This window comes from Lactuca sativa, chromosome 2 (genome assembly GCF_002870075.4).
Source record: "Lactuca sativa cultivar Salinas chromosome 2, Lsat_Salinas_v11, whole genome shotgun sequence".
In the NCBI taxonomy this organism is placed as follows: Eukaryota; Viridiplantae; Streptophyta; class Magnoliopsida; order Asterales; family Asteraceae; genus Lactuca; species Lactuca sativa.
This window is the reverse complement of record NC_056624.2, coordinates 7,304,114-7,315,475: the sequence shown is the minus strand read 5'-3', so window position 1 is coordinate 7,315,475 and position 11,362 is coordinate 7,304,114. Positions and strand designations below refer to the sequence as shown.

The window sequence follows — 11,362 nt, the reverse complement described above, 5'->3', positions numbered from 1 at the left end:
GTACTTTGGAGGAAACTCACTAAGCTTCATGTTTACAGTTTCAGTTTATTGTTTCAGGTAGTTCAGATGACCGTGACAAAATGAATACATGATTGTGCACATCCTTATGATTTTCATGATATTGGATTTTACCATTTTGGGACACCCTAGGTATGTTTTTTACTTTTGGAACAATGATTTGTAAACAATTATGGTCTTTGGGTTTGTTTTGAAAAATAAAAATTTTACTCTGAATTTTGGGATGTTACAAGTTTGTATTAAAACACTAGTTTCAGAGAATTGGATGAGCATTGTGTGAATTTAGACTCAAACTATGGATTTGTAAAGATTTTCGAAATAAATTTCAAATTGTTTTCAAAGTTGATTTTAAATTAATTTTCAAAAGTACCCAATGATAAAAAGGTATAAACACTCGGTTTCGTCTTCGAAAACTTAATTCAATATGTAAAGTAATCTTATTTTGCATAAAAAGGTATCCCTCATATGATAGAACATAAAAAAAAAACAACGGTATCTATATATAAATATAAAATATAAAATTGTTTAATATTCATTCGATTGTATAACGCCGTTCTACCCGTCCCTAAATTTGCCTCGCATTTATAAAATGTTCCAAAAAATAAAGTTCCCGCCAAAGACGAAATTTTCACAACAGTTGAAACCCTAAAACCCCAATCAGCTCATTCTACAGGAAAAACCGCGAATGAGGGCTAACCACCGGCGAAAATCTACTTACACCGGAGAAGCAATGTCTTCGTATTCACTGCCGGCGTCAAATCCAAACCCTAAACCATCGAAAAAGAATGTCATTCACATCGGCGGCATACCAATCGAGTTTCCTTACCAACCATATGGCTCTCAGCTGGCTTACATGGGCAGAGTAATCGCAACTCTCGATCGAGCTCAACGAGATGGTCATTTTCATGCGTTACTTGAATCTCCTACTGGTACTGGAAAGTCTTTGTCTCTGCTTTGCTCCGTTCTGGCATGGCAGAAGAATCAACAGTTAAAGTCTCTCCTTGGGAATATCTCTCAATCGAAACCTGATCCCGAGGCTATGGTTGACCCTCTGGGTCGTGGTGGGGGGTTTGTTCCTGAAATGGAGCCATCAGGTATAAATGATAACATTTTATTTTGGTACATATATTTATTTCATGTCGGTATCAATGGAATTTTTATGTGGTAGTGGGGGTTTGTCCCTGAAATGGAGTAATATCAATGGTTTCTAACCTTTCTCTGCTGATATATACTCTACAATGTTATTACTCTACAAATGATCTTCACATTCTGTATACAACGTGTGATATTTAATTCTAAAATTTCATGTTGAAATTATTGATGACTGTATATATGGTATTTAACATACCATTTTTTTTTCTTTCAAAAACTAGCAATGAGCAGTAAGCTTTGCTACCAAATTTCCATCCTCAATCCTCACTAGTATATATAAATACGGTTACCTGGTTTTTTCAAATGAGTTGGTTGCTTTGTTGTTGAGTGTCCAATGTACAAAATTTGAAGTTTAACGATTGCTATTAAAGTTCTAACCTTATTGCTAATAGTGGTGTTAGTAGACACAATCTCCAAGCTGCTTGCCTGGCCTTTTATGTATATAAAGTTTGGATAGAAAACTTCAACAACAACAATTCTACCTCTTTTCTAACATCATATAACTGTGCTTCATCTAATTTTCTGCTATCAAGAATAGATATATCGTTTTTGGCATCAAAATTGCTCATTTTGTTGACAACAATTGGAATTAGAAAGTCTGGCAGTTCTTTGATATTTTTAAAGACTGTTCTTGCCTCAAGTGCAAAAACTAATGCTTTCGAGTTTTTGGCTTTACTCAAATATAAACTTATATGGACTTTGCATATATGATTGTAGAAACAGAGAACTTGTAGAACCCAAATAGTACAAACATTTATCCACTAGAAACAACACACTATTTGGTGTTTATACTATTATGCATTGATTGCACAATGATTATTTTCTTTGGTACCAAAGACCATGCTAGTAGTTAACATGGCTCCCTTATCTATTACGAGAGAGGGGAAACTGTTTTAAAACAACCTCTAAAAGATTGGATAAACTAATACTTACATATTATTGGAGATGACTATAGCACTTCATTATTTGAATGTTTAAAGTCATGAGTCATAGATAACTATAGCACTTCCATATAGTAATTGCACGATTTCTGTATCAGAATTACGTTAATCAGTGATTTCTTGTCTTTATCTTCTTTCAAAATCATAGGTAATAATGTGGTGCCTACTTTTTCCGAGACACACAATACTGAGCAGAAGAAAAAAAGAGGCCCTATCATTTACTATGCCACGTAAGTTTTGTTAAACAAAGCACATGAGATTCTATCATATATGTTGTATGTATGCTTATGGAGGTAACTTTTGTCACTTGGGCATCTGTGTAATATTGATATTTGAAGCTCATGAAGATTGGGATTTATAATTTTTTATATGATAAATTTATTTAGGCGGACACATTCACAGATTAGTCAAGTTGTCTCTGAATTTCGCAAAACAAGTTATCGGGTGCCAATGGCAGTTTTGGTATGTTATCTTTGATCCTACATTGTACTTGTAACATTATTTTTTTAATTTTTAATTGAAAAGATCTCTTTATATATGGTTTTGCCTTTGCATTCTGATATTGATCAGAATCTGATAAGTTCTCTTTTCATTTTCTTGAGTTAACTTTCAGGCATCTAGAAAACGTTACTGTACAAATGCCAAAGTTCGTGGCCAAGATAATATTGATGAGAAATGGTGCCTTTTTATCTGTTAATCTTTGCATCTACATTTTATTTTCCACTTCTTATGTATGTTGTTTTATGATAATGTAGTAAGCTACTTCTCAAGGAGCGAGGACAAAACAAATGTGGTTGCCCAGAATTCTTGTGAGTTTTTTTTGTGTTTTTATTTTTGTTGTCCATATACCTTTTTCTTGTACTTTTAGTAGGATTCCATTAAAATTTATAACCAACCATTCTTTCTTACAGGAATGCAAAAAAGATTAGAGCACACCCATCTGTTAAAAAAGGAGGCTGCTATGAACTCCATGATATTGAGGATCTTGTTAAAGTTGGACAAATGGTCGAAGGTTAATTTGGTCTTTTATCTTTACAAGTTTCTTTGACAAAATGTTACTTACTGTCTAGTACATAACTGTTTGTCCCAAAATTTTCAGGTTGCTCATATTTTGGAGCACAAGCCATGGCAGAAGTGGCACAAATAGTTTTTTGCCCTTATAGTTATATTATCAATCCACAAATCAGAAAAGCAATGGAATTAGATGTTAAAGGAAACATTATCATTCTTGATGAAGCTCAGTGAGTAGTATAATCTCTCAAATGCTATAACTATTTTGACAAGAAAAATTAAGATTAAGTTACAAATCTGTTCCCAGTGCTTTGTGGATTTTACTGTCTTTAGTCCAAAGATGACACATTTTTCAGTTTTTTGGACATCATTTATTCATTTTGGTTCCTTGAACTTTGGAATAAGGACCAAAATTGATATGAAATCTTGAAATAATAACCAAATTGAAAAATGTATCAAGTTTGGACTAGAAGAGCTGAAGTGGTAAAAGTCAGAAAGCACAGGGACCAAAATTGATATGAAACCTTGAAATAATGTCCAAAACTGAAACAAGTTCCAATTTTGATTTTTGAACTAAGCACAGTAAAATAACAAAGCACAGGACCATTTTTGTAATTTACTCAAAGGTTAACATTTTGTGATTTTTATGTCCATTTGGAAAACCTAAATGACCCTAAAGTCTAAAAATTGTTGTGTGGTCCCTTTGCTGTTTTTCTTCCTAGTCATGTGAGGGGTAATTTTGGAATATATGAAAAGTTCAGGACTTTCAGATACATATTTTACACTCACATGGCAGTTTATATAGTTCTTTTTTTTATACCTGTTTTCAGTAATATAGAGGACATAGCTCGGGATGCTGGTAGTGTAGATGCTGAAGAAGTTGTTCTGCTTCGTAAGCATCTTTTTATTCCATTTTTACCCTCCCTTTACTTTAATGTATTTATTGATTTTGTATTCTGTTTGTACATATGGAAGAATTACAGATGGAACTGGAAAATCTTTGTCATAGTGATCGAGTTACACAGGCTGATCAAGTAGAGATTTATCAGCCCTTATGTGAAATGATGGAGGTACTACTCCTTAGATTAAATCCTCATATTCCTATACTACAACTGCATTTATTTTTTAAATAATTATTTTTTAATTTTAATTATGACAGGGCATTATTAGTTGGATCAGGCGGAAGAAAAATTCATTGGGGAAGCATAGTTTTCAACATAATGCATCATGGTCAGTTATCTTATATACATATATTTTTTTGAAGTTTTCTTCATGTTATTATATATTTTGTGTTATAAGATATATAAGTGCTTTTGGATATTATTTTAGTTGGACTGGTGATAAAGCTTTAAAAGAACTTGAAGAAGCAAGCATATCAAAGCAGTGCTTCCCAATCTTACAAGAATGTGCCACAAAGGTAATCCTCTCTTCAGTTGCATTTCTCCATCAAAATTAAAAACATTTACTTTGAGTTTTTATGCCACACCTAGTAATTTCCAAACATCCATAATCCATTTTTTCATACAATTAAGATTAAGTTACAAAGATGGTCCCTGAGTATCGCTATTTTTTTTTTTTTGCAGTTTTGGTCCCAAAAAGGTTTCTTTTGTAAATTTGGTCCTCATTTAAGGTTTCTGCTAATGTTTTTAGTCATTAATCTGAAGTATCCTAATGATTGAGGTCCCTGTTCCATGTAAAAATACTATATTACCCTTATTAATATATACTGGGATTTGGCCAGTTGGCCTACTCTAACTCTGGATTCCTCCCCTTTTTTTAATGAGCTAAACTCTGGTGAAGTGGGTAGTATAGTCATTTTACTTGGAATAGGGTCCAAAACTTTACAAAAACAGCAAATAAGGGGGCCATAATGGCAAGAAAAAACTTTTTGGGGATTAATATTGCAAATATTAGGGACCATTTGTGTAATTTCTCTATAACTAATGTTGATATAGAGTTTAATAAGATGAGCAATCACTTGTGTTAATAACATACTAAAGTAAAATTATCCTACTTTGTCTTCTACAACCTTTTTCAGGCAATTAAAATTGCTACAGATGCAGATCTTGAAGTTGACCATTTAAGTGGCATGCCCTCTACAGTATTAGAAGGTGCTTAGCCTAACTTTCATGTTATTATTCTTTATAATCTTCCACACACTCAGAATAAACTTATGTTTCTCATTGCATCCTTCTTTTTTGTTTTTTTTTTTTTAAACCTACAGGCCTTTTCTCTTCACTCACCTACTTTTTCTCTGAAGATGGGGCCCACATCTGTGATTATCAGCTTGTATTGCAATGTCGTATCAAAGGTGATGCTGGTAAGTTTCTAAAATTTATTTACCATTATGTTCTTAATAATAAGAGTAAATTACAGATTTGGTGCCTTAGTTGAATTTTTTAAATTTGGTCCTAAAAAGTTTTTTCTTGCTATGTCAGTTTTTATTTGAGTTTTTTTGCAACATTTTTGGTCCTTGTTCCAAGAAAATGGCTATTTTTGGGACCCAAAGTTGCAAAAATCACATTTTTGGTCATGAGAGTAGTTGATTTCTGCAATTTTGGTCCCAAAAAGCTTTCTCTTGAAATTTTAGTCCTCATTTGAGTTTTTTGGTCCCCTTTTCAGGAAAATGACTATATTTTTAGTACCAAAATTGCAAAAATCAGCTGTACTTAGGGACCCAAAATAATCATATTATGTGGAATAGGGATAAAAAAATATTACAAGAACCATAAATGAGGACCAAAACCTTTGTTGGAACCAAACTTGCATTGCAAAAATCAGCTTAACTTAGGGACCAAAAATGTAATTTACTCTTATAATATAATATCTAACATTTTGCATGCAGGAGTTGATGGTGATGATTGGCCTTGTACTTTGAGTTTGTGGTGCTTGAATCCAGCTCTTGTTTTTAAAAACATTGCTGATGCTTCTCTTTCTGTAATTTTAACATCTGGGTAGGTGCATGTATTCATATTTTATCTAAAATTTTATTTATTAATACAATTTTTTTTTTAATTTTCTTTTATGTTATTATAGGACTCTATCACCAATGAGTTCCTTTCAATCTGAACTTGGGGTTCAGTTTGGAACCTCTCTTGAAGCTCCCCATGTTATCAATGTGGAGTCACAGGTACCAATAAAGTTTCTTACCTTTTTTCTAGAATCAATCATTTTTAAACGATTCTGTAATCTTTCTTATTTAAATAACGGTTTTACCCTTTATGCTGCAGTTATGGGCGGGTGTGATTCACAGTGGGCCAGGTGATTACCCATTGAATGCAAGTTACAAAACATCCGAGGGATATGGTTTCCAGGTAAATTCCAAAAAAAAAAACAAAAATGGAAACATTTCTCCATTTCATTTGATTATAAATATGATGTGATTGTTTTACAGGATGCACTTGGAACATCTCTTGAAGAAATATGCAAAGTTGTCCCTGGTGGCTGTTTGGTGTTCTTCCCCAGTTATAAACTTATGGACAAATTACGCAGTCGTTGGTTTGAAACAGGTCAATGGACTCGCCTAAATGCACAAAAACCTGTTTTTGTTGGTGAGGTTAAACCCTAGTTGAAATTAATGTTTTAATTTCAAAATGTTTTTGGTTTGACAATGGAGTCTTGTTTGTTGTGTTATTACTTATTAGAGCCAAGAGGAAGTCAGGATGATTTTGAGCAGGTTTTGAGTGGTTATTATGATTCAATTCGTGGTAAGAAACTTGCAATTGGGAATGGGAGGAGAAGGGTTAAAAAGGTGGAAGCAATATCATGTTCTAAAGGGAACGATAAAAAGGGAGCTACATTTCTTGCTGTCTGTCGAGGAAAGGTATATTGCTGATGTGTCATCTACATTACATCATATTTCTCTTCTTATCTTATCTTTTTTATATACTAAAATTACTATGACTGGTTGTACAGGTGTCCGAAGGAATTGACTTCTCAGATGATAATGCTCGAGCAGTTGTATCCTTTATATTATTAATTGCTTCTTTAATTCATTGTATGATATTTGCTAATATCCTATTCAGAGCATGGTTATAGGTGTGGTACCCTTTTCAGATTTCAAGATGATCCTTAACTATACCACTTGCTCCTTTGATAATCTCAGATACTTATAGGGATTCCTTTTCCAAATGTGTAAGATTCCCTTTCTTGTTTTTGACTACATTTGCACCCTTGATATGATATTATGTATTTATGTTATATTCAAAGTATTAATATCATGTGATGCTGATTGCTAGTATTGTGTCACCTTGCAGGTTTGATATTCAGGTGGCAGAAAAAAAGAGATACAACGATACTTTTAAATCCTCGAAAAATCTTCTTAGTGGCAGCGAATGGTATTGTCAGCAAGCTTTTAGAGCTCTTAATCAGGCAGCAGGTATCACATCTCCCTTGATCACAATATACGAATCTTACTGTTGAATCATGTTTATGATGAATAACTAGAATTTTTAAATTCTTATATAGTTTTTGCTGTTTCTATTAGGAGCTTATGTTTTAGCTCAATGTTTTCTTACAGTGTAACTTTGATCTTCTGTAGGCCGTTGCATTCGACACAGGTCAGACTATGGAGCCATAATCTTCCTAGGTAGGCCTCTCTCTTTCTCTCTCCCCCCTGATATGTTTCTATGTTCATGTTCTCCTTTTTTTTCACAACAGATTGATTTTATTTGCTTACAAATACCAAATTAATTCCTAAATATTTTGCAAGCAGATGAGCGATTTCGTCAAGAAAGAAACTTAACATACATTTCAAAGTGGATAAGGAAATCCATTAGACAATATGACAATTTTGACCAGTCATTGGAAGGATTAAAGTCCTTTTTCAAGAACATCAAGGTTCTTTCTCTGACAATGTACCTTTTCACATTTTGGTTCGAATGCAAGAAATAGATAGCAACATACTTTTATTTAACTGAATTTTACTTTCATTTCTTCCCATTACAACATTGTACTTTGACCAACCTACACATTTATAATAAACAAATAAATGAAAGTATGTTGCTATTTCTTGCATTTTGTATCCAACAACTTTTCTTCTTGCTAGCTAGATTTTCATCACTAACAATTTAAATCTGTTGCTCATTTTGTGAAACAATGGAAGAACAGGTTGAGAATGATACAAAGCAGATAGTTGATGTTGAAGTCATTGATGTGGAGGAGCCAAGAAACCTCTTAACAGAAATGATGAACCATAAAATTATAAGTAACCCCAAACCAAAAGGAAGAAGATCCATGTCAGATGCTGTTATTTCACCACCTGAAATATTAACAAATAAAATAAAAAAGTTTCCAATTACAAGTAAAAAGTTTCACTGCCCCTCCCCCAAAACAGAATCTAGACCTCAGGAAACAATTATTAGGGGAGTGAAAAAGAGTGACAGCAATACTGGTATAACTTACACTGACTCCAAAGGTGATTTGGAGACACAAAACAGGTATTTTAAACTTGTTATTTTATCTAGGCCTCTTGTTCTTTCAATCATTGAAATAAAATGAGTTAGTTACAAGAATGGTCCTTGTGTTATACCCACTGTTGCATATTCAGTCCAATGTTTTTTTTTTTTTTTTCTGTTTAAAATTGGTCCCTAACATTGGTTTTTGTTTCTGATCTGTCACTGATCCATGTAAAATGACATCTAACAATAGTTTAAAATAAACAAATTATAGAAAAGTTAAAAAGAAGAGTCAAATTACATTTTTGTTCCTCGAGTAAGGTTGCTTTTTGCAATTTTTGTACTAAAAGGTTTTCATTTGCATTTTTGGTCCTTATTTGACATTCGTGTAATGTTGTTGGTCCCGGTTCCAAATTAAGTGACCATTTTTTCTCTATGGGTGTGATTTTTGCAATTTCGATCCCAAAAATAGCCATTTTACTAGGAACAAGGACAAAAAAAACGTTAGACAAATCTTAAATAAGGATCAAATTAGCATGACAACCTTTTGGGACCAAAATTAAAAACATCAGCTATACTCAGGGACCAAAAATGCAATGTACTTTAAAAAGAAACATATGAGGGTAGAAAAGTCATTTTATCATAGAAGTTGGACTGAACCTGAAATGTTGGGAATAACATAGGGACCATTCTTGTAATTACTCTAAAAGAGAATAGAAGTTGGTAACAAATGTCTGTCTTGTGATGGGTGCAGGTTTCCATCGCCACCATCAATGAATATATCTGATGATGACGATTTCGACTTAACCATTGTTCATGAAACTCCAAGAAATGACGATAATACCCTTGACCATGAACCACTCATTGTGAAGGAAACACCAATCAAGAACAGTTACCCTGCTACTCTTGAATCTGTCTCCGAGTCAACCATAATCCAATCAAAGTTTCCCACTCATTCCTTTTCTTCCCCTTGTTCCACTTCAGCTTCTGAATGCATGAACACAACAACACCACCTAAAAAACAACAAATCCCTCAAAACAATTCACCTCTAGATTCGAGTGTCAATTCCCATTTTCACAAAAGAAGAAAGTCTTCAGCCTTTGCATCGGTCAAGATGGCCCACTTTGATTCCTCTGAACCCAAACCCACATTTCCAGTCAAAGAAACCATGAATTTTGGTGATGAAACCAAGAAAGATCTAAAAATATCTTGTTCACTCTGTAAAAATCCACTGGGTCTTGCGGAAAATGACTATTCTGTCCCTTGTTCTTTGATGTCGTTATCTAAAGTGCATTTGGTGTCATGTTGGAAAGGGAGAGAAAAGGGTGGGACAAGTGTAGCTGTTGTGGTGTCTGATGTTTCATGTGTTGATGGGAGAATTTGGGAAAGAAATGGAGATGAAGGAATTTGGAGCAAAGAAGATGGCTGTGTATTTAATACGGCTTTCTGCCCTTTTTGTAGTGATCAAGACAATTGCCTTGGGTTACATGTTGTGGCAACTGATTCATCCAATGTGCAGCTTTTAAACAAGGTATGATATCAATTCATACTATTATAATATCTTGTCGCATATCCGTTTGATAGTTATTGAGGGCATATTGGTCATTTTGCTGATTTATGTTTTGGGAGTTGGGAGTTGGGATGTATTGAATATGATCACAAATTCTCTTTGATCCTTTAGAGATATACAACCAATTTATATAACTTTTCTATATGCAGGTGCTCTTTTATTCTGACAGACTAGAAATCCAACATATCCATACATCAACAACAAATAAGGTAATTTTGCATACATCTCAAATCTAAAGCGACTCTCCAAAAAAAGTTTGCAATTTTTGTCTTGTTGAAATCAGTCACAAAGTCCTATAGTGTCCTGTGTAACAAACACGACTTTAATTGTAGGAAGAATCACCATCTATTGTTACAAGTTTGAGTAAAAGCGTGCTACAAAATCCGTTTGAGAAATTTGCCTACACATCTCCACAAACCAACTCAATAGGTTGGAGAACCACAAAATCTAAGGTCAAAATTGTCTGATATTCTGTTATTTATAGATTCATTAAATGTATTTTAAATTCTAGTTAAAGTTAAACTATGTTTGTTGATCATGCAGATGAGATTACCAAAGAAAGTCCTAGTATCCACTACCAAATATTGATGCCTAACCTTACATGTAAATTCTTAATCATTGCTAAATTGGTTTTAAACCTATTTGGGAAATTTAAGGTCTATGGTTATTATTATTAACTTCGTGATGCATTTGAGGTGTATGACCAATAAAATGTAACTATTGTAGTTGTAACATTCTTTATTCAATCAAACATTACTCTTACTGACATTACAACCATACAAATTTTCACTACAATATATTCTTTCGCAAATATAGTATTTTGATTTCCAAAGCTACTATTAACTTGCAATTCTCTAATAACAATACACAATATAATATTACGGCCACCAAAGTTGCTATTGACCAATAAGGTTTCAACCTATGGTATTATGACCACCAAGGCTACCATAGTTGTCAATTTACACTTATGATATTACGACCATTTGTTACACCCCAAACCTGAACGGCAGAAACATTCGGGGGTGAATGACTTCATGTGTAGTATCACAACTATGCACAATAGTATTCAAAGTACAACATCCATTACATTGATAAAATATAACTTTACATGTGTGTTCAAACCATTGTATATTAAACAAATAAACACCAAAAATTATAATTAACAAACATAATTATATAATACTTTGTCTTCCTCAAAACTTGCTGGTACCTGTTTAATGGTTTCTTGAAAATACAAATAGTTTTGGAAAGAGTTTCAACAATTAAGTTAGTG

At 33.2% G+C, this 11,362-nt stretch overlaps 1 protein-coding gene across 1 annotated transcript; it reads left to right on the top strand.

Annotated features, from left to right (window-relative positions):
* The first annotated feature begins 606 nt into the window (after positions 1 to 606).
* Positions 607 to 10,900, top strand: LOC111917407 (uncharacterized). Its single transcript, XM_023913097.3, has 28 exons — positions 607 to 1,112; positions 2,260 to 2,341; positions 2,498 to 2,573; positions 2,725 to 2,789; positions 2,867 to 2,920; positions 3,023 to 3,123; positions 3,211 to 3,352; positions 3,953 to 4,014; positions 4,098 to 4,192; positions 4,282 to 4,352; positions 4,452 to 4,539; positions 5,161 to 5,233; positions 5,347 to 5,442; positions 5,968 to 6,076; positions 6,159 to 6,252; positions 6,353 to 6,436; positions 6,517 to 6,673; positions 6,767 to 6,945; positions 7,038 to 7,082; positions 7,228 to 7,256; positions 7,379 to 7,500; positions 7,663 to 7,710; positions 7,837 to 7,961; positions 8,232 to 8,560; positions 9,273 to 10,050; positions 10,239 to 10,298; positions 10,422 to 10,541; positions 10,633 to 10,900. The coding sequence occupies exons 1-28, from the start codon at positions 704 to 706 to the stop codon at positions 10,675 to 10,677; spliced, it is 3,738 nt and encodes a 1,245-aa protein (XP_023768865.1). The 5' UTR covers positions 607 to 703; the 3' UTR covers positions 10,678 to 10,900.
* The last annotated feature ends 462 nt before the right edge of the window (positions 10,901 to 11,362 follow it).

Excerpts from the sequence above, each read along its gene's own strand:
- LOC111917407 (XM_023913097.3), top strand. The coding sequence starts at position 704 with ATGAGGGCTAACCACCGGCGAAAATCTACTTACACCGGAGAAGCAATG. Across the intron at positions 4,193-4,281 it reads CCTTATGTGAAATGATGGAG|GGCATTATTAGTTGGATCAG; the intron begins GTACTACTCCTT and ends TAATTATGACAG. Across the intron at positions 8,561-9,272 it reads GATTTGGAGACACAAAACAG|GTTTCCATCGCCACCATCAA; the intron begins GTATTTTAAACT and ends TGATGGGTGCAG.